Source organism: Oncorhynchus gorbuscha, linkage group LG09 (genome assembly GCF_021184085.1).
Source record: "Oncorhynchus gorbuscha isolate QuinsamMale2020 ecotype Even-year linkage group LG09, OgorEven_v1.0, whole genome shotgun sequence".
NCBI classification, from domain to species: Eukaryota; Metazoa; Chordata; class Actinopteri; order Salmoniformes; family Salmonidae; genus Oncorhynchus; species Oncorhynchus gorbuscha.
This window is the reverse complement of record NC_060181.1, coordinates 72,087,722-72,114,681: the sequence shown is the minus strand read 5'-3', so window position 1 is coordinate 72,114,681 and position 26,960 is coordinate 72,087,722. Positions and strand designations below refer to the sequence as shown.

The window sequence follows — 26,960 nt, the reverse complement described above, 5'->3', positions numbered from 1 at the left end:
TGGAACTGTTAGCAGGGATGGTGGTGAATAACTAAATCCTTACTATTAACCAATCAGCATCCAGGAACCAAACAACCCGTTTTATAATAGGCCAGGGGTGTATTCATTCCGCAGATTATGTTGCAAAACGCTTCTTAAAGGAAGCAAACGGAGCGAATCAGGGAGGGACCTACCTGAATTTGTCCAATAGATACCCTCGTTTTAGTTGCAACTGTTAGCCGGAATGAATACAGCCCAGCTCTCGTCCGCCTGACCTAGTGGAAGAACTGTAAACTTGACACGATTAAGATTTGGGTAAGATTTTGACAGAATGGGACACGCTCACTGCTGTACTGTGCTCCTTATAGTATTCCTTGCGCTACAACAAGCTGCTGGATTTGGGCTCTTCGATGTCTTTCCATCAAGTTTCAAAACTCAAAACAAAGTGCCAAATAATAGCACTCCGCCGGTTCTTATAGGTGAGCAGATTTCTATTTCTTGATTAGTTTGCTGTGATAGGCCTATTACAACATGTTATATCTCATGGAATTCAATGTATGTTTTATGTGATTGTAATAGGCTATCCGTTTGCTTTCTTGTATACTGAAAGTGCAAAATGTATTTCACAAGACAGGTCGATTCTCTATCTAGAACTAGAAGCAAGTTCCAGGCAGTTTTCTATGGTTTCCACGAGGATTGTAGGTCCTTGAACCAATGGATGTTGGTGTGAATATTAATTAAATCACATGGTCCTGGCTGGGTCAGGGATATACAGTTTGTGGAACCTTTAGCATTTTTGGTATTTCTGCAAAAATTTGACCAAAAATGTGATCAGATCTTCGTATCTAGTAGTAGATAGTGAACCTGGTTTAAACAACACAATAATTGTATTTTTCCCCCATTTATTTCTTGAGTAAATTGATCCCAACATTCGATTTCTTTGTCGGGAAAAGTATGTGAACCTCTAGCTTAGTCATTGCATTGAAGTGTATTAAAGTTGTCCAAAGTTTAGTACACCATATATCCAAAAGTATGTGGACAAACCTTCAAATTAGTGGATGTGGCTATTTCAGCCACAACCCGTTCCTGACATGCAATGTTCATCGACCAACATTGGCAGTAGAATGGCCTTATGGAGGCACCATTATAGGATGTCACTTTTCCAACCAGTCAGTAAGTAAAATATTTCTGCCTTGCTAGAACTGCCTGGTCAACTGTAAGTGCTGCTATTGTGAAGTGGAAACATCTAGGAGCAACAATAGCTCAGCTGCGAAGTGGTAGGCCACACAAGCTCACAGAATGGGTCCGTGGTTGAAACACACACTACCTAGTTCCAAACTGCCTCTGGAAGCAATGTCAGCACAAGAACGGTTTATTTTATTTTCATAACCATTGCATAATACATTCCTCACCTTTTCTGGGCGTGATGGGTTCATATTCTCGAAGGAGCCATACAACAAATTGTCATCCGCATCGCTCATTTAATTGGGACTAGTAAATACGCTGAACAAAAATATAAATATGATGGTTGTTAAATCAATATTTGCGCATTAAAGCGGTTACACTGACCTTTCCTCACATAATTCAATTTACCGACACAAATAGATCCCACCTTGTCTAGCATATTTTCTTTTGTCGACATTTGGAAAGTTAAACTAAAACGTTTGTTTCCATCAGGGAATCATTACATTTTTTATCCAACATGTACTTTACTCGCATAAAAAGGTTATAATGCTCGTTTACACATGCAGTTTATGACCGGTCTGATTTTTGTACATGCACAGACATTTCAGAAATGGTTCATGCAGATATTTAGTAGGAAATTTACACAATGTTTATATATTTATATAACATTTGACAACTTTTGTTTTTACCAGTGCCTGGGACTGCAGGAAACCAGCTTGAAGCCAAGATTGACAAGCCAAGCCGTGTGCATTGGATGTGCTACAAAAAGACAGATGACTTTTTCACACTTTGGATTGACCTGAATATGTTCATGCCAATTGGGATTAACTGTTGGATTGATAATATAAGGTGAGGGGGAGAATGAATATGATCATAATAATTCTGTTTAGATCATGATTAATTCAATCATTTTAACTCTACACTCAGGGAGCATTTCCTAATGGTTCATTGTTGTAACAATAAATAATGCACTGTAATAGAAAAGCATACATACAACCACAACTCTATTTTCACTAGTTTGATTGAGTCAAATCCAATCAAATCTTATTAGTCACATGCGCCGAATACAACAGGTGTAGTAGACCTTACAGTGAAATGCTTACCTACGAGCATAACCAACAAAGCAGTTTTAAAAAATACAGATAATAAATAAAAGTAACAAGTATTTAAAGAGCAGCAGTAAAAGAACAATAGCAAGACTATATACAGGGGGGTACTGGTACAGAGTCAATGTGCAGGGGAACTGGTTAGTTGAGGTAATATGTACATGAAGGTAGAGTTATTAAAGTGACTATGCATAGATGATAACAACAGAGAGTAACAACGGTGTAAAAAAAGGGGGGCAATGCAAATAGTCCGGGTAGTCATTTTGATTAGGTGTTCAGGATTCTTATGGCTTGGGAGTAGAAGCTGTTTAGAAGCCTCTTGGACCTAGACTTGGCGCTCCGGTACCGCTTACCGTGCGGTAGCAGAGAGAACAGTCTAAGATTAGGGTGGCTGGAGTCTTCAATAATTTTTAGGGCCTATAGAGGTCCTGGATGGCAGGAAGCTTGGCCACAGTGATGGTAATGCGAACAGCCCAGTACCTCTGTAGTGCCTTGCGGTCAGGGGCCGAGCAGTTGCCATACCAGGCAGTGATGCAACCAGTCAGATTGCTCTCGATGGTGCAGCTGTAGAACCATTTGAGGATCTGAGGACCCATGCCAAATCTTTTCAGTCTCCTGAGGGGGAATAAGTTTCGCCGGGCCCTCTTTGTCTGTCTTGGTTAGAGGTCGACCGACTAATCGGAATGGCCGATTAATTAGGGCCAATTTCAAGTTTGGGCGCCGATTTGGTGATTTATTTATTATATATATTTTTTTATACCTTTATTTAACTAGGCAAGTCAGTTAAGAACATATTCTTATTTTCAATGACGGCCTAGGAACGGTGGGTTAACTGCCTTGTTCAGGGGCAGAATGACAGATTTTCACATTGTCAGCTCGGGGGATCCAATCTTGCAAGCTTACAGTTAACTAGTCCAACGCATTAACGACCTGCCTCTCTCGTTGCACTCCACAAGGAGACTGCCTGTTACGCGAATGCAGTAAGCCAAGGTAAGTTGCTAGCTAGCATTAAACTTATCTTATAAAAAACAATCAATCATAATCGCTAGTTAACTACACATGGTTGATGATATTACTAGATATTATCTAGCGTGTCCTGCGTTGCATATAATCTGACTGAGCATACAAGTATCTTAAGTATCTGACTGAGCGGTGGTAGGCAGAAGCAGGCGCGTAAACATTCAAACAGCACTTTCAGCGTTTTGCCAGCAACTCTTTTGTTGTGCGACAAGCATTGCACTGTTTATGACTTCAAGCCTATTAACTCTCGAGATGAGGCTGGTGTAACCGAAGTGAAATGGCTAGCTAGTTAGCGTGCGCTAATAGCGTTTCAAACATCACTCGCTCTGAGGCTTCTAGTAGTTGTTCCCCTTGCTCTGCATGGGCTTGGGCTTGTGTTGCTTGTTCGAGCCCAGGGAGGAGAGAGGAGAAGGACAGAAGCAAAACTGTTACACTGGCAATACTAAAGTGCTTATAAGAACATCCAATAGTTAAAGGTTAATGAAATACAAATGGTATAGAGGAAAATAGTCCTATAATTCCTATAATAACTACAACCTAAAACTTCTTACCTTGGAATATTGAAGTCTCACGTTAAAAGGAACCACCAGCTTTCACATGTTCTCATGTTCTGAGCAAGGAACTGAAACGTTAGCTTTCTTACATAGCACATATTGCACTTTTACTTCTCCAACACTTTGTTTTTGCATTATTTAAACCAAATTGAACATGTTTCATTATTTGCTTGAGGCTAAATGGATTTTATTGATGTATTATATTAAGTTAAAATAAGCGTTCATTCAGTATTGTTGTAATTGTCATTATTACAAATACATTTATTTTTTAAATTGGCTGATTTAATCGGGATCGGCTTTGTTGGTCCTCCAATAATCGGTATCGGTATCGGCGTTGAAAAATCATAATCGGTCAACCTCTAGTCTTGGTGTGCTTGGACCATGTTAGTTTGTTGGTGATGGGTGCACACTCTCAACTAGCTCCACTGCAGCTCCGTCGATGAGAATGGGGCGTGCTCGATCCTCTTTTTCCTGTAGTCCACAATCATCTCCTTTGTCTTGATCATGTTGAGGGAGAGGTTGTTGTCCCGGCACCACACGACCAGGTCTCTAACCTCCTCCCTATAGGCTGTCTCGTCATTGTCTGTGATCAGGCCTACCTCTGTTGTCATCGGCAAACTTAAATCAAATCAAATTTTATTTGTCACATACACATGGTTAGCAGATGTTAATGCGAGTGTAGCGAAATGCTTGTGCTTCTAGTTCCGACAATGCAGTAATAACCAACAAGTAATCGAACTAACAATTCCAAAACTACTGTCTTATACACAGTGTAAGGGGATAAAGAATATGTACATAAAGATATATGAATGTGTGATGGTACAGAGCAGCATAGGCAAGATACAGTAGATGGTATCGAGTACTGTATATACATATGAGATGAGTATGTAAACAAAGTGGCATAGTTAGTGTCTAGTGATACATGTATTACATAATATAATAATAATAATATATGCCATTTAGCAGACGCTTTTATCCAAAGCGACTTAGTACATTTACATTACATTTAAGTCATTTAGCAGACGCTCTTATCCAGAGCGACTTACAAATTGGTGCATTCACCTTATGACATCCAGTGGGACAGTCACTTAACAATAGTGCATCTAAAACTTAGGGGGGGTGGGGTGAGAGGGATTACTTAACCTATCCTAGGTATTCCTTAAAGAGGTGGGGTTTCAGGTGTCTCCGGAAGGTGGTGATTGACTCCGCTGTCCTGGCGTCGTGAGGAAGTTTCTTCCACCATTGGGGGGCCAGGGCAGCAAACAGTTTTGACTGGGCTGAGCGGGAGCTGTACTTCCTCAGTGGTAGGGAGGCGAGCAGGCCAGAGGTGGATGAACGCAGTGCCCTTGTTTGGGTGTAGGGCCTGATCAGAGCCTGGAGGTACTGAGGTGCCATTCCCCTCACAGCTCCGTAGGCAAGCACCATGGTCTTGTAGCGGATGCGAGCTTCAACTGGAAGCCAGTGGAGAGAACGGAGGAGCGGGGTGACGTGAGAGAACTTGGGAAGGTTGAACACCAGACGGGCTGCGGCGTTCTGGATGAGTTGAAGGGGTTTAATGGCACAGGCAGGGAGCCCAGCCAACAGCGAGTTGCAGTAATCCAGACGGGAGATGACAAGTGCCTGGATTAGGACCTGCGCCGCTTCCTGTGTGAGGCAGGGTCGTACTCTGCGGATGTTGTAGAGCATGAACCTACAGGAACGGGCCACCGCCTTGATGTTAGTTGAGAACGACAGGGTGTTGTCCAGGATCACGCCAAGGTTCTTGGCGCTCTGGGAGGAGGACACAATGGAGTTGTCAACCGTGATGGCGAGATCATGGAACGGGCAGTCCTTCCCCGGGAGGAAGAGCAGCTCCGTCTTGCCGAGGTTCAGCTTGAGGTGGTGATCCGTCATCCACACTGATATGTCTGCCAGACATGCAGAGATGCGATTCGCCACCTGGTCATCAGAAGGGGGAAAGGAGAAGATTAATTGTGTGTCGTCTGCATAGCAATGATAAGAGAGACCATGTGAGGTTATGACAGAGCCAAGTGACTTGGTGTATAGCGAGAACAGGAGAGGGCCAAGAACAGAGCCCTGGGGGACACCAGTGGTGAGAGCGCGTGGTGAGGAGACAGATTCTCGCCACGCCACCTGGTAGGAGCGACCTGTCAGGTAGGACGCAATCCAAGCGTGGGCCGCGCCGGAGATGCCCAACTCGGAGAGGGTGGAGAGGAGGATCTGATGGTTCACAGTATCGAAGGCAGCCGATAGATCTAGAAGGATGAGAGCAGAGGAGAGAGAGTTAGCTTTAGCAGTGCGGAGCGCCTCCGTGATACAGAGGAGAGCAGTCTCAGTTGAATGACTAGTCTTGAAACCTGACTGATTTGGATCAAGAAGGTCATTCAGAGAGAGATAGCGGGAGAGCTGGCCAAGGACAGCACGTTCAAGAGTTTTGGAGAGAAAAGAAAGAAGGGATACTGGTCTGTAATTGTTGACATCGGAGGGATCGAGTGTAGGTTTTTTCAGAAGGGGTGCAACTCTCGCTCTCTTGAAGACGGAAGGGACGTAGCCAACGGTCAGGGATGAGTTGATGAGCGAGGTGAGGTAAGGGAGAAGGTCTCCGGAAATGGTCTGGAGAAGAGAGGAGGGGATAGGGTCAAGCATACATTCTACGTATGGGTGGTCCCCGGGGATCGAACCCACTACCCTGGCGTTACAAGCGCCATGCTCTACCAACTGAGCTACAGAAGGACCATAAGGATATCATCTATCGATGATATAGAGTACAGTATATACGTATGCATATGAGATGAATAATGTAGGGTATGTAACATTATTAACTACCATTGTTTAAAGTGGCTAGTGATATATTTTACATAATTTCCCATCAATTCCCATTATTAACGTGGCTGGAGTTGAGTCAGTGTCAGTGTGTTGGCAGCAGCCACTCAATGTTAGTGGTGGCTGTTTAAGTCTGATGGCCTTGAGATAGAAGCTGTTTTTCAGTCTCTCGGTCCCAGCTTTGATGCACCTGTACTGACCTCGCCTTCTGGATGATAGCGGGGTGAACAGGCAGTGGCTCGGGTGGTTGTTGTCCTTGATGATCTTTATGGCCTTCCTGTAACATCGGCTCATGTAGGTGTCCTGGAGGGCAGGTAGTTTGCCCCCGGTGATGCGTTGTGCAGACCTCACTACCCTCTGGAGAGCCTTACAGTTGTGGGCGGAGCAGTTGCCGTACCAGGCGGTGATACAGCCCGCCAGGATGCACTCGATTGTGCATCTGTAGATGTTTGTGAGTGCTTTTGGTAACAAGCCAAATTTCTTCAGCCTCCTGAGGTTGAAGAGTCGCTGCTGCGCCTTCACGATGCTGTCTGTGTGAGTGGACCAATTCAGTTTGTCTGATGTGAATGCCGAGGAACTTAAAACTTACTACCCTCTCCACTACCGTTCCCTCTGCTGTTTCCTGAAATCATCTCCTTAGTTTTGTTGACGTTGAGTGTGAGGTTATTTTCCTGACACCATACTCTGAGGGCCCTCACCTCCTCCCTGTAGGCCGTCTCGTCGTTGTTGGTAATCAAGCCTACCACTGTTGTGTCGTCCGCAAACTTGATGATTGAGTTGGAGGCGTGCGTGGCCACGCAGTCGTGGGTGAACAGGGAGTACAGGAGAGGGCTCAGAACGCACCCTTGTGGGGCCCCAGTGTTGAGGATCAGCGGGGTGGATATGTTGTTGCCTACCCTCACCACCTGGGGGCGGCCCGTCAGGAAGTCCAGTACCCAGTTGCACAGGGCGGGGTTGAGAACCAGGGTCTCGAGCTTGATGACGAGCTTGGAGGGTACTATGGTGTTGAATGCCGAGCTGTAGTCGATGAACAGCATTCTCACATAGGTATTCCTCTTGTCCAGATGGGTTAGGGCAGTGTGCAGTGTGGTTGAGATTGCATCGTCTGTGGACCTAATTGGACGGTAAGCAAATTGGAGTGGGTCTAGGGTGTCAAGTAGGGTGGAGGTGATATGGTCCTTGACTAGTCTCTCAAAGCACTTCATGATGACGGAAGTGAGTGCTATGGGGCGGTAGTCGTTTAGCTCAGTTACCTTAGCTTTCTTGGGAACAGGAACAATGGTGGCCCTCTTGAAGCATGTGGGAACAGCAGACTGGTATAGGGATTGATTGAATATGTCCGTAAACACACCGGCCAGCGCATGCTCTGAGGGCGCGGCTGGGGATGCCGTCTGGGCGTGCAGCCTTGCGAGGGTTAACACGTTTAAATGTTTTACTCACCTCGGCTGCAGTGAAGGAGATTCCACATGTTTTCATTGCAGGCCGTGTCAGTGGCATTGTATTGTCCTCAAAGCAGGCAAAAAAAGTTATTTAGTCTGCCTGGGAGCAAGACATCCTGGTCCATGACTGGGCTGGTTTTCTTCTTGTAGTCCGGTGTTGGAGTCGTGTCTGGCCGTGTAGTCATGAGTGAACAGGGAGTACAGGAGGGGACTAAGCACGCACCCCTGAAGGGCACCTGTGTTGAGGATCAGCGTGGCGGATGTGTTGTTTACCTACCCTTACCACCTGGGGTCGGCCTGTCAGGAAATCCAGGATCCAGTTGCAGAGTCAGTTGTTTAATCCCAGGGTCCTTAGCTCATCAATAAGCTTTGAGGGCACTATGAGCTGAGCTGTAGTCAATGAATAGCATTCTCACATAGGTGTTCCTTTCGTCCAGATGGGAAAGGGTCGGTGTTGAGTGCAATAGAGATTGCATCATCTGTAGATCTTTTGGGGCGGTATGCAAATTGGAGTGGGTTTCTGGGATGATGGTGTTGATGTGAGCCATGACTTGCCTTTCAAAGCACTTCATGGCTACAGACGTGAGTGCTACAGGTCAGTAGTCATTTAGGCAGGTTACCTTAGTGTTCTTGGGCTCAGGCACTATTGTGGTCTGTTTAAAACATGCTGGTATTACAGACTCGGACAGGGAGAGGTTGAACATGTCAGTGAAAACAATTGCTAGTTGGTCAGCGCATAAAGGAAAAGAAGGATTCTGCCAGACCTTGGTGAGTAATCGCAGTCCTAATGTCCAGAAGTTATTTTCGGTCATAAGAGGCGGTAGTGGCAACGTTATGTACAAAATAAGTTTAAAAAAGGAGTTACAAACAACGCAAATAAACAGAAACAAAAAAAAACTATCGGTTGGTGGCACGTAAAATGTCTGCCTTCTCCGGCACCATCTTTCTTCATTGTCCTCAACACTTTAGTGGTTGGGTTCATTTCCTTACGCAATAACATTATGTACCTACTGTATATTTCTTGCTACAGAATTGTATACAATAGGACAACTCGCAAGTCATCCAATTCTGCAGGGGTGTCTGTGAGAGTGCCTGGTTTTGGACAGACATATACTGTTGAGTTCTTGGACAACCACAAGCTGTCAGGTGAGAACAACTATAATGAGGCCATCTTTTCCTATGTCTTCTTTTTGATTATGATTTCATTGAATGAGATGTCTCCTTTTCCAGGTTATTTTAATAATATGGTTACACATTTGGTCAACATGGGATATGTCCGCAATGAGGCTGTCCGAGCAGCACCATATGACTTCAGAGTAGCTCCGAGTAAGTGTCATCATGGCCACACACACACGCACACACACACCATCCAACTGACCATCACTTTCCTGTACGGAAAGTGCAACTCATTAATTGTTTATGCACACATGCTTACACATAATGTGACTGTTCCTATTTGTCTCACCTTATCAGACGAGCAGGAGGAATACTTTGCACGACTGAAGAAGCTGATTGAGGATATGTACGAGAGGGATCAACAACCACTTTACATCCTGGGCCATAGCATGGGAAGTAATTATATCCTCTACTTCTTATATCAGCAGACCCAGGCTTGGAAAGACGAATACATCAAAGGCTTCATTTCACTTGGAGCACCCTGGGGTGGGGCTGTCAAGACCCTTCGAGTACTAGCATCAGGTACTGTGTCAGAATTTGGTGGACAGATTGAACAACCTCACCCATAGTAGAAACATAATAAGCTTGAGAGAACCTGATAGCCGGGTTGAAGTAGATTACATTGACCGTAATCACCTCATGTTGCAAAATGGTTTTACTTGCAGGGTGAAATAATTAATTTCTTTCCTGGTAGGGGACTTCCTATATGTGCACACACTTGCACCAAAAACTTTTATGGGCCTAATTATAGAATTACATTTAGAATACCTGTTAATTCAATAGCATCTCTTTGGCCCTAGTGGTAAAGATTTGTAATTTAACTTTTAAAATGTATTACTGGACCTTTTTATTGTGGCCTCAACACAACCAGTTATGTTTTTATCTGATTGTTTGACAATCACTTAAGGGCTCCTTTACTAGGCTACCTGCACATGTTCAACCACTCGCAACATATATCCAGCCTCCAAACATTGGTGAATGGAAAGAGACATCTGTTACACCAAAAAGTATTTATTTTGCCAGGACCGCCTTGCCCATGTCTTCATTTTCTTGAAATGGTGGTAGGTCAGGTTTGTCTGGATTACATTGGCGAGTCACACATTGTCTGGAGATTGCCAAGATAAAATGATTGATATTGAATGATAACAATTGTCTCCACAGGTGACAATCTTGGCATCCCACTGGTGTCCAACATCAAGATCCGGGAGCAGCAGCGGATGACCACCACAAACCCCTGGATGCTTCCATTTGAAGAGGTCTGGCCTACAGACCACGTCTTCATCTCCACGCCATTATTCAACTATACCCGCCAGGACTACCAGCGCTTCTTTAAAGACATTGACTTTGAAGATGGCTGGTTCATGTGGGAAGACACCAGAAACTTGACAGCTGGTCTGCCCCCTCCTGGTGTTGAGATGTACTGCTTCTATGGTGTGGGGCTGCTCACACCGGTTACCTATATTTATGACGACCAGTTCCCAAATGCAGACCCCATAGACTATGTGTATGCTGATGGGGATGATACAGTGGACAGTCTTAGCCTCGGTCTTTGTAAACGCTGGAGAGGGAAGCAAGAACAGCCTGTCCATGTCAAGGAATTCAGGTCTATGCCCCACATGGAAATAGTATTAAATAAGAAGGTGATCAATGTGATCCAGAGTATTCTGGAGGGAAGATATAGTGAAGAGGATTCTACATTGATGAACTGATGAACATCCCATTGATTCCCCACTCATGCAAGATCAGGCCCAGCCGGACCAGCCTCCCAAATCTATACTGTAAGCTTTTGGGGAGAAAATGATTCACCCTCCCAATATACATACTATTACTGATGCCAGTAGGCTAGCTACAGAGGTGGACTTATACACAATGTACAAACCACTAGGAATACCTGCTCTTTCCATGACAGACTGACCAGGTGAATCCAGCTGAAAGCAATGATCTCTTATTGATGTTACTTCCAACTTCAATCAGTGTAGATGAAGGGGAGGATACAGGTTATAGAATGATTTTTAAGCCTTGAGACAATTACCACCCCATAATATTATTTGCGCCTCTACCAGATGGAAACGAAAAGTGTAATGGCTGTGCTCAATGTAATGGCACTTACAAATGTAGACCCTTCAAACACCCTCAAACAGGGAAACGGATCCCAATCAAAGGTGTTATCATGTGCTCCACTAAGGCAGTTATTTGTGTTATAGCTTTTCCTTGTGGTAAAAATTGTGGGTAAAAGAAAGCTCAAGTTAAAAATAAGAATCATGGAGCATCGTAGCACCATTAGGTGCAAAAACTAGACGTACCCAGTTGTGGCCCACTTTTTGGAAGCGAACCACTATTTCGTCCCTTCGTGAAATCGCCATCGAACACGTCACCCTCCCTAGGAGAGGGAGTGACCTCGACAATTTGTTAAAACGAGAGGCCGTCTGGATCTTTCATTTAAAGACCCCCTCTCTCTTGCTCCCTTCGGTATCAATGTAGACTTTGATCTGAAGCCATTCTTGTGATTGTGATTTTCCTATTAATTATAAATATTTATAGGCCTATGGAGACAAATTGTATCTATGATTGTATGTTATCTATTCATGCTTTTTATATGTTCTATTTATATCTGTAAATCAACCAATGAAATCAAGCCACACTCAGCCATGATTAGACACCTGTGTGTCCTTTGAAACTCTATAAACTAGTGAACCGCGGTGTTTGTCATTATACCCTGATGAAAACAGCTTGTCTGTCGAAACGTTGGTTATTAAAGTATTGCATCTGAACTCCTAGACTGTGCGGCTTGCCTGTTCTTTTTCGAAGGTTTACCTTCCAACAGGACAACAACCCTAAGCACACAGCCAAGATAACGACATTCAGAGACATGTCCAAAAGCCACTCCTGCGTTGAGTGGCCCAGCCAGAGCCCGGACTTGAACATCTCTGGAGAGCCCTTAAAATAGCTGTACAGCAACGCTTCCTATCCAACCTGACAGAGCTTGAGAGGATCCTCAGAGAAGAATGGGAGAAACTCCCAAATACCAGTGTGCCAAACTTGTAGCGTCATACCCAAGAAGACTCAAGGCTGTATTTGCTGCCAAACGTGCTTCAACAGAGTACTGAGTAAAGCATCTGAATACTTATGTAAATGTGATACTTCCATTTTTAATTTTTAATACATTTGCAAATGTCTAAACCTGTTTTTGCTTTGTCAGTATCAGTGGTATAAAGTACTTAAGTTAAAATACTAAGTACTAAAGTTTTTTTGGATATCTGTACTTTCTATATTTTTTACAACTTTTACTTCACTACAGTACTAAAGAAAACAATGTACTTTTTACTCCATACATTTTCCCTGAAACCCAAAAGTACAAGTTACATTTCGAATGCTTAGCAGGACAGGAAAATCACACATTTATCAAGAGAACATCCCTGGTCATACCCACTGCCTCTGAAATGCTGTGTTTGTAAATTATCTGAGTGTTTGAGTGTGCCCCTGGCAGTCTGTAAATTAAAAGAAACTAGAAAATCTGGTTGCTTAATATAAGGAATGTATTAAGCAAACACATAAGCAATGTGAAAGGATTTATACTTGTACTTTAACTACTTAAGTATATTTGAGCAATTTCATTTGCTTTTGATACTTAAGTATATTTAAAAACAAATACTTTTTGACTTCACTTTTACTTGAGTCGTTTTCTGTTAAGGTATCTTTACTTTTACTCAAGTATGATAGTTGGGTACTTTTCCCACCACTGGTCAGTATGGGGTTGTGTAGCTTGATAAGGGGGAAAAACTATTTAATCCATTTTAGGATGAGGCTGTAACTTAACAAAATGTGGAAAAAGTTAAAGGGTCTGAATACTTTCTGAATGCGCTGTATGTGCACTCATCCTAACAGGTATTTAAATGTAATATGCATTTTGCCTGGTTTCATTATGTTTATCTTTTCCTCCCAGCATGATAGGACATAAAACATTTCTTTGAAGATGCGCTCTATTCATGTGCTTCTAATGAGCCATTTGACTTTGTTTGTTTTATCTTTTATTATTTCTTATTGTTGTTGCGTTGTCGGGATGGAACCTGCAAGTAAGCATTTCATTGGACGATGTATACCATGAGTATCCCGTTCATACGACTAATACAACTTGAGACTTGTTCATCCATTCATGTCCATAACTGAGATGTGTAATTTCCTTCTGTACACTTGTTCTCTGAGCTTACGGATGGACAAATCTGAAGATTATTATAATAATTTTTTTAAATCGGCCAAGGCATGTCTACAATGTGAGTTTCTGATATTGTACTATATTTGGTCTTTGGGGATACTGTTTATTACATGAATCTAGTTGTGTAAATTCGTGTTCAATTGATCAGCTCTTAATAATGTTTTGTAACAGAAATTGACTGGACATACAGTATATAGTGCCTTCAGAAAGTATTCATACTCCTTCATGTATTCCACATTTAGTGGAATACATTTTAAAGCCTGAATTCAAAATGGATTACATTTTTTTTCAATATCACCCATCTACACACTACCCCATAATGAAAGTGAAAACGTGTTTTTAGACATTTTATTCACACCCGAGTCAATACTTTGTAGAAGTACCTTTGGCTGTGATAACAGCTTTGAGTCATCTTATCTGTATCAGCTTTGCACATCTGGATTTGGGGATTTTCTCCCATTCTTCCTTGCAGATTTTCTCAAGCTCTTTTAAGTTACACGGGGAACAGCTATCTTCAAGTCTTTCCACATATTTTTAATGGGATTCAAGTCTGGGCTTTGGCTGGGCCACTCAAGGACTTTCACATTATTGTTCTGAATTGATTCCAACATTGTTTGGCTGTATGCTTGGGGTTATTGTCTCATTGGAACGTAAATATTCACCCCCAGTCTAAGGTTGTTTGCACTCTGAAACAGGTTCTTATCAAGGACTTGCTTGTACTTGACTCCATTTATTGTTCCATCTATCTTTACCAGTCTCCCAGCCCCTGCCACTGAAAAGCATCCCCATTGCCTGATGCTGCCACCACTATGCTCAAAGGTAGAGTTTGTGTTAGACGGGTGATGGGCTGTGCCAGGTTTTCTCCAGACATAGAGCTTTGTATTCAGGCCAAATAGTGAAAATAAATTATCATCAGACCACAAATTATTTTGCCTTATGCTCTTTCATGTTCCTTTTTGCAAAGTCCAGGTGTGCTGTTGTGCCTTTTTCTCAGGAGTAGCTTCCACCTGGCCACTCTCTGATAAAGCCCAGATTGGTGAAGTGCTGTAGAGACTTTTCCTTCTGTAAGGTTCTACCATCTCAGCTAAGGAACTCTGTAGTTCAGCTAGAGTGGCCATTGGGTTCTTGGTCACCACCCTGACCAAGGTCCTTTTTGTCCGGTTACTCAGCTCTAGGCAGAATCTGGGTAGTTACATCTTTTTTCTATTTTTTTCAATGTGCTCTTGGAAACTTTCAACACTCTAGAAATTTTTTAGAGAAGGGAAAGGGGATCTCTAGTCAGTTGCACAACTGGATGTATTCACCCAAAATGTGTCTTCCGCTTTTCACCCAACCTTCTGAATCAGAGAGGTGTGGGGAGCTGCCTTAATCGAGGTTAACAGCCTTGCTCAAGGGCAGAATGGCAGATTTTTCCATGTTGCCGGCTCAGGGATTTGAACCAGCGACCTTTTGGTTACTGGCCCAATGCTCTTGACCACTAGGCTGCCTGCCACCCAGGTGTATATACTATATACACTGAACAAACATGTGAAGTGTCGGCCCCATGTTTCATGATCTGAAATAAAAGATCCCTGACATTGTTCATATGCACAAAAAGCTTTTTTCTCTCCAATTTTTGGCACAAATTTGTTTACATCCCTTTTAGTGAGCATTTCTCATTTGCCAAGATAATCCATCCACCTGACAGGTATGGCATATCAAGAAGCTGATTAAACGGCATGATCATTACACATGTGCACCTTGTGCTGGGGACTATAAAAGGCCACTCTAAAATTAGCAGTTTATCACACAACACAATGCCACAAATGTCTCTAGTTTTGGGGGTGTGTGCAATTGGCATGCTGACTGCAGGAATGTCCATCAGAACTATTGCCAGAGTAAGTCGCTCTGGATAAGAGCGTCTGCTAAATGACTTAAATGTAAATGTAAATGTAATCTGAATGTTAATTTCTCTACCAAAAACCACCTCCAACATTGTTTTAGAGAATTTTAGAGCCCAGGGCCTCCATATCTGGCTTCTTCACCTGCGGGATACAGACCAGCCACCCGGACAGCTGATGAAACTATGGATTTGCGCAACTGAAGAATTTCTGCACAAACTGTCAGAAACTGACTCAGGAAAGCTCATCTGCGTGCTCACTGTTCTCACCAGGGTCTTAACCTGACTGCAGTTTGGCATCATAACCGACTTCAGTGGGCAAATGCTCACGTTCGATGGCCACTGGCACACTGGAGAAGTTAATCTGTAAAGATGGCAGACAGCGTGTATGGCGTTGTGAGGGCGAGTGGTTTGCTAATGTCAACATTGTGAACAGAGTGCCCCATGGTTGCGGTGGGGTTATGGTATGTGCATGCATAAGCTATGGACAACAAACACAATTACATTTTATCTATGGCAATTTGAATGCAGAGATACCGTGACAAGATCCAAAAGCCCATTGTCATGCCATTCATCCTCCGCCATCACCTCATGTTTCAGCATGATAATGCATGGCCCATGTCGCAAGGATCTGTACACAATTCCTGGAAGCTGAAAATGTCCCAGTTTTTCATGGCCTGCATACTCACCAGACATGTCACACATTTGAGGATGGTTGGGATGCTCTGGATCGACATGTAAGACAGCGTGTTCCAGTTCCTGCCATTATCCAGCAAATTTGCACAGCCATTGAAGAGGAGTGAGACAACATTCCACAGGCCACAATCAACAGTATGATCAACTCTATGCATTGGAGCTGTATGAGGTAAATTGTGGTCACACCAGATACAGACTGGTTTTCTGATCCACTCCCATACCATTTCATAAGGTAGCAGTGACCAATAGATTAATCTGTATTAATCTGTATTCCCAGTCATGTGAAATCCATAGATTATGTCCGAAATAATTTATTTAAATTGGCTGATTTCCTGATATGAACTGTAACTCAGTAAAATCTTTGCGTTTATCTTTTTGTTCCATGAAGACAGGTGTTTTCTTTCTAAATCTTGTCCAAATTGGCCACAGGTGGATTCTAATCAAGTTGTAGCGACATCTCAAGGATGATCAAAGGAAATTGGATGCACCCGAGCTCAATTTGGGTGTCATAGCAAAGGGGTGCGAATACTTATGTAAATTAGATATTTCTGTATTTTTCAATATAATAAGCAAATCCAATGCAAGTCAATGGAGACTGGAGAGTAATTTTACAGCGTTCTCCAATTTTCCCAGATCTTAAACTGTTTCAGATCTAAATACTTTTTGGTATATAAATTGTCTGGACCAATATATAAAGAATTCCACACACACACACACATCCCTACAGTATATACAATATAAGCAAATCCAATGCATGTCAATGGATGGCACACAATTGGCCCAGCGTCATCCGGATTAGGGTTTGGTATGGGTAGGCCGTCATTGTAAATAAGAATTTGTTCTTAACTTACTTTGTTAAAAAAGGTTACATAAATAAAATAAATAAGTGAGGCATGCATTCTTCCTCTTTCTCTGTGGTATGCATACACACATACCACAGACACACGCTCCCACGCACATACACACACTTCCTGGCACTTCACACAGGCAACCGTTGCTCGGTTCCGGCAGACAGAACATCTCAGCTAATGGTAAAAAAAACATCACATTTTCCAGGAACCCCCACTGGTGGTCTACAAGCGTGGCCACAATATTGGGGACTACCTAGTGAGATCTGCTCTTGCCCCGAGCCCACTCAGGCACCCAATACAAATGGGAATTACAAATGTGGCTCATGCACAGTGCAACAGCATGCCGAAACTCAGGACCAAAAAAATCCTGTACGGGGTGTCATCCCATGTAAGACAAATGGGTCATCAGTGAAGAATGACATGTTAGTTTCTCATGGTAGGGTGGGGTATGCAACTTTGATTACTTTCTGAGAACTTTATACCATAGGCAAACATGTATGGAAGGTTTCATTTAAATCAAAAGGGCTGCAGACAAAAAGTGTTTAAATTCAACTAGAAGGACCCACGCAAAATAACAGTTCTACAGTTCCCGGAAAATAAACATTCAATCAAAGAAACCAGCTAGGACATCCGACTAAACAACAATAACTTTAAAGACCTGTATTTGTAAATACACATTCAGAAGGATTGTTATTCCTACCAGGTGTTGCTTAGCTGAGTGCTTCACTTTGTGGGGTATCATTATTCAACTACATACCAATTCTGAATATTTGAAATATGAAACCCAGATTTGGCAAATGCCAACCAGAGTAATTGTATGTGTGTGTTTGTGGTGTTTAATTCAAATTACACTAAATAAAGTATGAGCATGTGTAATATCTATATGGTTCTATGGGTAAGGAAAGGATGCCAATCAACACACAATACCCCATAATGATGAAGCAAAAACAGTTTTTTAGAAATGGTAGCAAATGTATTACAAATAAAAAAACTAAAATATAACATTTACATAAGTATTCAGACCCTTTACTCAGTACTTTGTTGAAGCACCATTGGCAGTGATTACAGCCTTGAGTCTTCTTGGTTATGACGCTACCTAAAAATCATGTCTGATCAATTGAATTTACCAAAACTGGACTACAATCAAGTTGTAAAAACATCTCAAGGATGCTAAATGGAAACGATAGATGCACCTGAGCTCAATTTCAAGTCTCATAGCAAAGGGTCTGAATACTTATGTAAATAAGGTATTTCTGTTTTTTATATGTAATACATGTTCAAACATTTCTAAAAACCTATTATTGCTTTGTCATTATGGGGTATTGTGTGTAGATTTGTGAGAGCAAAACATGTATTTAATCTATTGAAGAATAAAGCTGTAACGTAACAAAATGTGGAAAAAGTCAAGGGGTCTGAAAACTTTCCGAATGCATTAATTATTTGGCTAACTAGTTAACTTAAATGTTTGTTTTTTTTGTTAACGAGGACGTTTAATACGACAGCATTTCTTATTTTTAAGTGTTTGTTGGACGCAAGACACTTCATGTTTGGTGAACAAGTAGCTCGTAGCATAGTCTTGATTTTCTTCTGTCATCATGTTCTAATCCAGTGTGAGCTCAGAAGAGATGCAGAATAAGGGTTGCAAAGCAGAACACACATAGTGCTTCACGACAGGTGAGCCGCAGAGCTATCACAAAGCCGAACAACTACGGTACAGTCCCCATGCGCTGCAGTTGGGCCAGATGCGGTGATGTTTCTTTTCTGTCGCGGCGTATATCAACACAGCGGATACACTTTTCCCAGATAAACCATGACTGTTGAACGACCTTATTAGACCATAAAGTAGGTAAGCAGGCTAACGTTACGTAAGTTAGCTAGGCTAGCCAACTAATGCTAATAGCTGGCTAACGTTATGTCAGTTGTGAACAGTTTGGTCTGCCGTGCTTTTAAGCTAACTTAAACTACGTCTCGATTTGACTTGTCTTAAGCGAAGCTAAATCTTGATTTGAGGTATTGTAGCTAGCTATCTTAGTTATGTTGTTGTTGGTTTTGATCAGGCATAACTAGCTAGCTTACGTTTACCATTCACAGCTAGCTAGCTAATTATATACTGCAAACTACGTTAGCTAGCTAACCCTTGTCCACACTGCCGGTAGTTTTCTAGCTAGCTAACGCAGTTGTTACTTGTTTAGCTAACTAACGAAAGTTGTCTAGCTAACTAAAGTTACCTATAATAACACCTAGTTACATATTTAGGTAGTTCAAGTACGTTAATCTAGTTGGTTAACTAGCTAATCTATCCAGTTGACCACTAGCGACAGATGATGAAATATTAACGTTAGCTAACTATAGTATGGTCAAAAAGCTTAGTTTTATTGCTGACGTTAATTTTTAGACAGGTTGACGTGCTATTATGAGTAAACGGGTTTGTGTTGGCTAACGTTATTTGTTTGGTTGATCATCTTTAGGTAGCTAACTACGTTATCAGCTAAACCTTAGATTACTCAATGATGGCCCCACTAAATTGTAGCTAGCAAGCATTTGTAGTGATTTACTATTAACGTTAGCCTATTTCTACCAAAGCTAAATACTGGTGTTTTGTTTGTCTTTACCTAGCTAATACTTCTGCCCTCTCTTAACAACACAGACACCTAGCTAGCTAGGTCTCTAGTAAAGATGAACATTGATGACAAGCTGGAGGGGATGCTGCTAAAGTGTAGTGGGGTAGTGGATGAGAGGGTGGGGATAGGAGGAGGAGGTCTGGTCGTCATGACCCTGGGCGAGAGGGGGTTAGCCCACCACCCCCTGTTAGCTGATGATAATGATGATGATGAAGAGGATGATGACCTGACAGGGGTTTCAATAGTGTCTCATGACTTGATTGCAACTGATGAACTGATGGTACATGAGGAGACTGTGAAGAATGACCGGGAAGAGGGAATGATGCAGAGACTCGCACACAAGCTGCCATGCACGCTCCACATGCCTGTGAGTACATGCATACATTCTTATTGCCAGTCTTGCAATACATGCACTGTAGTGTAAACCATGACTTTGGGTGAATCTCAAGTCTTTGTTTTTTCATCTCTTTGCCTCCTTTTTGAAGAATTGGGATTCACTCATTGAGAGCATTGTCATTCTGACTATAATCAGTGAAATTAATTCATGTGAAGTGATTAAACAATGTTTTGCAGGCGAGCATCAAACAAGAGTTGAAGCTGTCTTCGGATCCACTGATGCTGGGAAAGAAAGAGAGAAAGCAGCCCAGGGACCTCACAACAGAGTGTCACAAGAAGAAGAGAAAACAGCGCTCTCCTGCCAAGGTTATATATTTGCTTGACACTAGGTCATAATCACATGTTAGGTCCAGATTAAATGTTTATATTGTCACCTGAAAACTACCAGATGAAAACCAAATGTTTTTTTCTGGGTAAAGGCCCCGCTTTATTTGTGAAATAATTGACTGACCTTTTGTTCTTGTCTTTCCATACATCATTCCCCTTTTTGTTAGATTCTCACCATCAATGAGGATGGATCATTGGGTCTCCAGAGTCCAAAGTGTCATGTATGTGGGCACTGCAATGCAGCTTTCCGAACAAACTACCATCTACAAAGACACGTCTTCATCCACACTGGTATAATGTGTTTTATGACGGTCAAGTCTGTTGATTAGCATTAAATGAACACAACAATTATTGTTAGTTACATTGTCTGCATAATAAGTAGGCTAACACAATTTCCCATTGAATAAATGCAAGAAAATATGGTAACTTACTGTTGCTTGGTTTCAGGTGAGAAGCCATTTCAGTGCAGCCAGTGTGATATGCGCTTCATACAGAAATACCTTCTCCAGAGACATGAGAAGATCCACACTGGTAAGAGAATGCCCCATGAAGCTATGATTGAACTATGGTAGCCAATGATTGGTCAAAGATACCACTTGTTGAATGTTGATGTTACTAGCCCACAGAATAACCTGTCCCTTTGACTTTCTATTAGGTGAGAAGCCCTTCCGCTGTGAGGAGTGTGGCATGAGGTTCATTCAGAAATACCACATGGAGAGGCACAGAAGGACCCACAGTGGAGAGAAGCCCTATCAATGTGACTACTGCCACCAGGTTGGTTATTTGTGTTATCAAAGCAAATAACAATGAACTTAAGAGTTGGGCTTGGCAAGACTGCACAAACAGCTCTGGTTTATAAAGCATGCAGAAGCTATTTAAAAAATAAATAAATCATTGTACTACTGTCCTTGTATGCCACAAACCCATTCTTGATTCCCACAGTACTTCTCCAGAACAGACCGGGTTCTAAAGCACAGGCGCATGTGCCGTGAGAGGAAAGCCCACAAGACAGCAGCAGTGGGGAAAGATGGAGGACTCCTGAGCGACACAGAATCTCTGGCCTTCTCCTTCCCTGCCAAGGAGTGCTCACTGCCCAAGAAGAAACGCCTGAAGACCTCAGACAAGTCTCAATGTGCTCTCTCAGCTGCTGCCACTGAAAACGTTGCCACAGTCGCTTCTCTTGGCGACATGGATGGGGAGGTGGAGCAAAGACCGAGCAAAATTGAATGTCTACCTCTCTATGTGGTTACCTCCAAGGTGGTTAAAGACGAGTATGTGATGGCAGATTATTCTGTGGCACTTCCTGACACATCTAGTGGGCGGCAGTTGGGGCTGGGTGGGGAGACTTTCTCCTCTGAGGAGATTTATCCTCCCAAGCTGGTCCTCAAGAAGGTCCCCAAGAGGAGTCTGAAGCAACCAACTGAACCTGAACCACCTGAGAGTTTATCCCCTTTGTCCTCTTTCGAAGACTGCAAAGTCACCAGGTACACGTTTGAGATTGTTGACAAACAAGGTCTTCTGGACGTGGATGTGGCTAACTCTGACCTGGAGCCAGTAGACGCTCTCCCAGGAGGGCAGACGAAACCAGCATCCAGCAGCACACACTACGACGATGCCATGCAGTTCCTGAAGAAGAAGAGGTATCTCCAGCAGGTTGCTATGGCAAACAACGACAACCGAGATTACGCTGTTAATGTAAGCAGCATTGCGTCCCACCCTTCCGCTACACAAGTCGCAGTGGCCAGCGTCATTGACGAAACCGTTCCCGCCACCATCTTGGAACCCCAGCCGTTGAGTGTCGAGCTCAAGTCCAATCACGACAAGAACGTGCTCCCGGATGAGGTTCTCCAGACTCTCCTGGACCACTACTCGAACAAGGCCAACGTGCAGCCAGATATCTCCTTCAGTGTGGCCGACACTGAGGTGACATCCAGCATCTCCATCAACTCCTCCGATGTGTCTGAGGGCAGCCCGGTAGAAAGCTTGGGAGGTAACTCTCAAGCCCCATCAGCAGAGAAATCTAGCCTCCTGCACGAGTACTCCAAGTTCCTCCAGCAAGCACTGGAGAGGACGAGCCAGAACGATAGCTACCTGAGCAGCCAGAGTCTTACCTTTGTCACCGAGAGCCCCAGCCTTTCCAACCAGCCTCTGTTCTCTACAGAGAAGCAGTACCCTTCCCCCAGTAGGTTTACCGCTGGTACTGGTAAGTCAGGGATGAACTCTCCACTAAGGTCTACCTTGGAGAAACCCCATTTTGGACTCCTTGTAGGGGACTCCCAGCACTCTTTCTCATTTTCGGGTGATGAAACCACTACCTCGGCCGTGTCGCCAACCGACGATTTTCTGGAGGGAGTTGCGTCCTCGAAAAAGACTGATGCTCAAGGGTTGCATCAGGCTTATCAAATCAGCACCTTCGATCAGAACTTCCCGTTGCAGTTCCAGACCTCACGTTCTGGAATCGCCTCCCAGTTTACTATTGCCAATGGACAAGTCAGTCTGCGAAGTCACGGAACAGACTTCTCGGAATTCCCCATTGAGACGAGGTCTCAATTGAACTCTTCCCCTGATGCTACAAGCAGTCAAACGTTTGGTTGAGGATAATATTTACATTATTATGATAATTTTAAAAGGCACTTTATACCCATATCCTCTGTCCTGCCAAAATAGGTTACACTGCAAAGCTGGGTGTTGCTCAAAGCATTTAATGATTTAAAAATATATAATTTCTGTTAGATTAAAGTGGTCAATTTTGCGAATCGTGAAAAATAAATAATAATGTATATGAAGCAAAACATTAAATTGGGTTTTTGGGGAAGAAACTACAGCCCAACCTATATTTTTTGGGGGTATGGTTCTGATTTTTTGGGGGGGGTGGTCTAAAACTTAGTTTTAGATCTATTGATTCACTGTTTTACAGCGTGGAAATTAAGTGTCATTTTCCCACACTGAATTCTCAAATTGCCATCCAAAAAGGCAATTATCCAATAACTATGCTTCAAATATTGTTTTCATACATTGTGATAATAATATATGCCATTTAGCGGACGCTTTTATCCAAAGCGACTTACAGTCATGTGTGCATACATTCTACGTATGGGTGGTCCCGGGAATCGAACCCACTACCCTGGCGTTACAAGCGCCATGCTCTACCAACTGAGCTACAGAAGGACCACATAATGACACATCATGAAAATGGACACAAGTGTTCAGATCAGCCCAGTAGTGAAATGGATTTGATTGCATGGTCACTCTATTTTTGTCTCCAATCTAATTTTCTGCTTGACTTCAATCATGTTTCTTCCACCTTTTTATTGCTTTAACTCTAACTAGGTATCTGTGCCTGTATTTATAAAGTGTCTCAGAGTAATAGGAAAGATTTTAACTAACCCAAGATGGACCAGAGCCTGTAGTTTCCAATGGGCACAAATTAATCATAGTGGGCAGAACAAGCAAGGAGGTGGGCAGAGCCAGCACGAGCTAGTGAGATCCTATTGGCCTGTTCTAGCATTTATTTGCATATTTCCGTTCGGGAACGCCTACACTGAAGTACGCGTGTGCAATAACTCAATTCGCCCTTGCACTCCTAACAAACGTATTTTTAAAAAATAAAATAAAAATTATTTGGCGAAGGGTGACGTCTACAAAACGCAGTCTATTCTGTTGGAGATTCTAGTTTTGGAAACAGAACTGTATGGAGATCAAATGTTTAATCAATGAGAAAATTAGTAGAATGCCTGCCACAATTCTTCTCGCTCCATCTTTTCCCACTGCCAGCCACTGAGCTTGCTAACATCCCCATAGTGAGTGGAAATGCCAACGGGATGCTTCACAATTATTTATATATCTGGCTCATTGTTTTAACTGTGGTAATGGTGCTGGTCTCAGGTCAGTTTTGCCTTTTCGATCATCATAATGTATGGACAGGGGGGGCTGGTCCTAGATCTGAGACCATATGAAGGGACCCTGTTACCATGTGACGTGTCGGCATAACAGTCCTGCTATATAACTGCTGAATGTATAGTTGTCCACTTGTTGATTATGTATAGTTGCTTGCTAGACTCCTGTTTTCAAGTTGACACCATGGTAAGAGTGGGTATCTTCATGGTGTATAGCCTGAAATATATAGTTTTGATTTGATCATATGATGATCACAAGATTTTGATTTGATCAATCTTACTTTGAAGTCAAGTTATTCAAAGCTCTCCCCCTGAAAGAAATGTATGAGTTTGTATGGTTGATGGTGTGGAATCAAGTGTATAATTCATCATCAATCACCGGAACTATTATAATGGCTAAGACAAATCTAGACATTTGATTTTTCTTAATATTGAATTGTTTGCACAATGGACCTTAAGTGAGGTCATGTGGTGATAACCTCATTCAGATCTTTTTAGAGTTTAGATTATGGTTCAAATGAAAACCGAAATGCTTTGGTATTGGTCATAAAAATGTTACACATATTTGATGCATGCACTTATCAGGAAACAAATCATGGGTCATTTTTTTATGTATTAATCTAGACAGTCATAGGATACTTGAAATTCTCTAAGGGTTGGTACTCTTCGGGCCGGTTTTCCAGTACCAGGTTAAGACCACAGGACAAAAAATCTCAATGTAAAATCTCCACATCCATTTATTTTTAGTTCATGAGTGGAATGGGAAATCAGTCTTTGAATATATATAAAATAAACATTTTGCACACACTTCATTATGGGAGAATGTATGTCAGTCATTGTAAGATAATTGCCCATTCAGCACAACTTTATATCGTATATTAACACATGTAGCTGTAAGAGATTCAAACGATTGCTTCATTTTATTTAGGCTCCTGTCCTGGAAAACACAGTTGAAGTCGGAAGTTTACATACACCTTAGCCAAATACATTTCAACTCAGTTTTTCACAATTCCTGACATTTAATCCGAGTAAAAATTCCCTATTTTAGGTCAGTTAGGATCACCACTTTATTTCAAGGATGTGAAATGTCAGAATAATAGTAGAGGGATTTATTTCAGCTTTTATTTCTTTCATCACATTCCCAGTGGGTCAGAAGTTTACATACATTCAATTAGTATTTGGTAGCATTGCCTTTAAATCGTTTAACTTGGGTGAAATGTTTTGGGTAGCCTTCCACAAGCTTCCCACAATAAATTGGGTGGATTTTGGCCTATTCCTCCTGACAGAGCTGGTGTAACTGAGTCAGGTTTGTAGGCCTCCTTGCTCGCACACACTTTTTCAGTTCTGTCCACACATGTTCTATAGGTTTGAGGTCAGAGCTTTGTGATGGCCACTCCCAATACCTTGTTGTCCTTAAGCCATTTTGCCACAACTTTGGAAGTATGCTTGGGGTCATTGTCCATTTGGAAGACCCATTTGCGACCAAGCATTAACTTCCTGACTGATGCTTCAATATATCCACATAATTTTCCTTTCCTCGTGATGCCCTCTATTTTGTGAAATGCACCAGTTCCTCCTGCAGCAAAGCACCCCCACAACATGATGCTGCCACCCCCGTGCTACACGGTTCGGATGATGTTCTTCGACTTGCAAGCATCCCCCTTTTTCCTCCGAACATAACGATGGTCATTATGGCCAAACAGTTCTATTATTATTTCATCAGACCAGAGGACATTTATCCAAAAAGTACGATCTTTGTCCCCATGTGCATTCTCAAACCGTAGTCTGGCTTTTTTATGGCAGTTTTCTTGCTGAGTAGCCTTTCAGGTTACGTCGATATAGGACTTGTTTTACTGTGTATATATATATATATACTTTTGTAGCTGTTTCCTCCAACATCTTCACAAGGTCCTTTGCTGCTGTTCTGGGATTAATTTGCATTTATCACACCAAAGTACGTTAATCTCTAGGAGACAGAACGTGTCTCTTTCCTGAGCGGTATGATGACTGTGTGGTCCCATGGTGTGTGTACTTGCGTACTGTTGTTTGTACAGTTGAATATGGTACATTCAGGCGTTTGGAAATTGCTCCCAAGGATGAACCAAGCTTGTGGAGGTCTACAATTTATTTTCTGAGGTCTTGGCTGATTTCTTTAGATTTTCCCATGATGTCAAGCAAAGAGGCACTGAGTTTGTAGGTAGGCCTTGAAATACATCCACAGGTACACCTTCAATTGACTCAAATGATGTCAATTAGCCTATCAGAAGCTTCTAAAGCCATGACATGATTTTCTGGAGTTTTCTAAGCTGTTTAAAGGCACAATCAATTTAGTGTATGTAATCTTCTGATCTACTGGAATTGTGATCCAGTGAAATAATCTGTCTATAATCAATTGTTGGAAAATGTACTTGTCATGCACGAAGTAATGTCCTGACTGACTTGCCAAAACTTTTAAGAAATTTGTGGAGTTGTTGAAAAACGAGTTTTGATGACTCCAACCTAAGTGGATGTAAACTTCCGACATCAACTGTATATTTCATTAGTTCTGTGCTTTTTGAAGTATTTCTAGCCTCCACCATATGGTTGATAGTCATTCTTGGTGACTGTCAAGTCAAACTACTGCTCCATCTGGACTTTCTGAAACATACAATTCAAGGTTAATGGTTACTTTATTTTTAAGTGGAAGTGCAACTTTCCCCTCTTTTATAAGCGCTTCCCTTTCACACATTTTAGCCCTCTTGGTATTTCAGCAAAAACTGACCACTGGCATCGCTTCTGATTGCCTACCTTCATGGCACA

General features: G+C 42.4%; 2 protein-coding genes across 4 annotated transcripts; both read left to right on the top strand.

Moving 5' to 3' along the window:
* The first annotated feature begins 204 nt into the window (after positions 1-204).
* LOC124044025 (phosphatidylcholine-sterol acyltransferase-like) lies at positions 205-12,059 on the top strand. The gene is made up of 6 exons (XM_046363335.1): positions 205-458; positions 1,857-2,013; positions 9,137-9,252; positions 9,337-9,432; positions 9,580-9,804; positions 10,444-12,059. Exons 1-6 carry the CDS (start codon positions 311-313, stop codon positions 10,989-10,991), a joined length of 1,290 nt encoding a protein of 429 aa, XP_046219291.1. The 5' UTR covers positions 205-310; the 3' UTR covers positions 10,992-12,059.
* Positions 12,060-18,473: 6,414 nt separating this feature from the next.
* On the top strand, positions 18,474-25,221 carry znf148 (zinc finger protein 148). 3 transcript variants are annotated; one of them, XM_046363325.1, is made up of 7 exons: positions 18,474-18,595; positions 19,788-19,909; positions 20,116-20,244; positions 20,433-20,556; positions 20,713-20,796; positions 20,921-21,039; positions 21,208-25,221. In XM_046363325.1, exons 2-7 carry the CDS (start codon positions 19,820-19,822, stop codon positions 22,858-22,860), a joined length of 2,199 nt encoding a protein of 732 aa, XP_046219281.1. In that variant the 5' UTR covers positions 18,474-18,595; positions 19,788-19,819; the 3' UTR covers positions 22,861-25,221. The 3 variants fall into 3 exon arrangements, with proteins under 3 accessions (XP_046219281.1, XP_046219280.1, XP_046219279.1); XM_046363324.1 differs by having other exon boundaries at positions 18,561-18,763; XM_046363323.1 differs by having other exon boundaries at positions 18,561-19,909.
* Positions 25,222-26,960: the final 1,739 nt, after the last annotated feature.

Coding starts and splice junctions, on each gene's coding strand:
- LOC124044025 (XM_046363335.1), top strand. CDS start 311: ATGGGACACGCTCACTGCTGTACTGTGCTCCTTATAGTATTCCTTGCG. Junction 459..1,856: donor CACTCCGCCGGTTCTTATAG/GTGAGCAGATTT, acceptor TGTTTTTACCAG/TGCCTGGGACTGCAGGAAAC. Junction 2,014..9,136: donor TGTTGGATTGATAATATAAG/GTGAGGGGGAGA, acceptor TTCTTGCTACAG/AATTGTATACAATAGGACAA.
- znf148 (XM_046363323.1), top strand. CDS start 19,598: ATGAACATTGATGACAAGCTGGAGGGGATGCTGCTAAAGTGTAGTGGG. Junction 20,557..20,712: donor ACACGTCTTCATCCACACTG/GTATAATGTGTT, acceptor GCTTGGTTTCAG/GTGAGAAGCCATTTCAGTGC. Junction 20,797..20,920: donor ACATGAGAAGATCCACACTG/GTAAGAGAATGC, acceptor ACTTTCTATTAG/GTGAGAAGCCCTTCCGCTGT.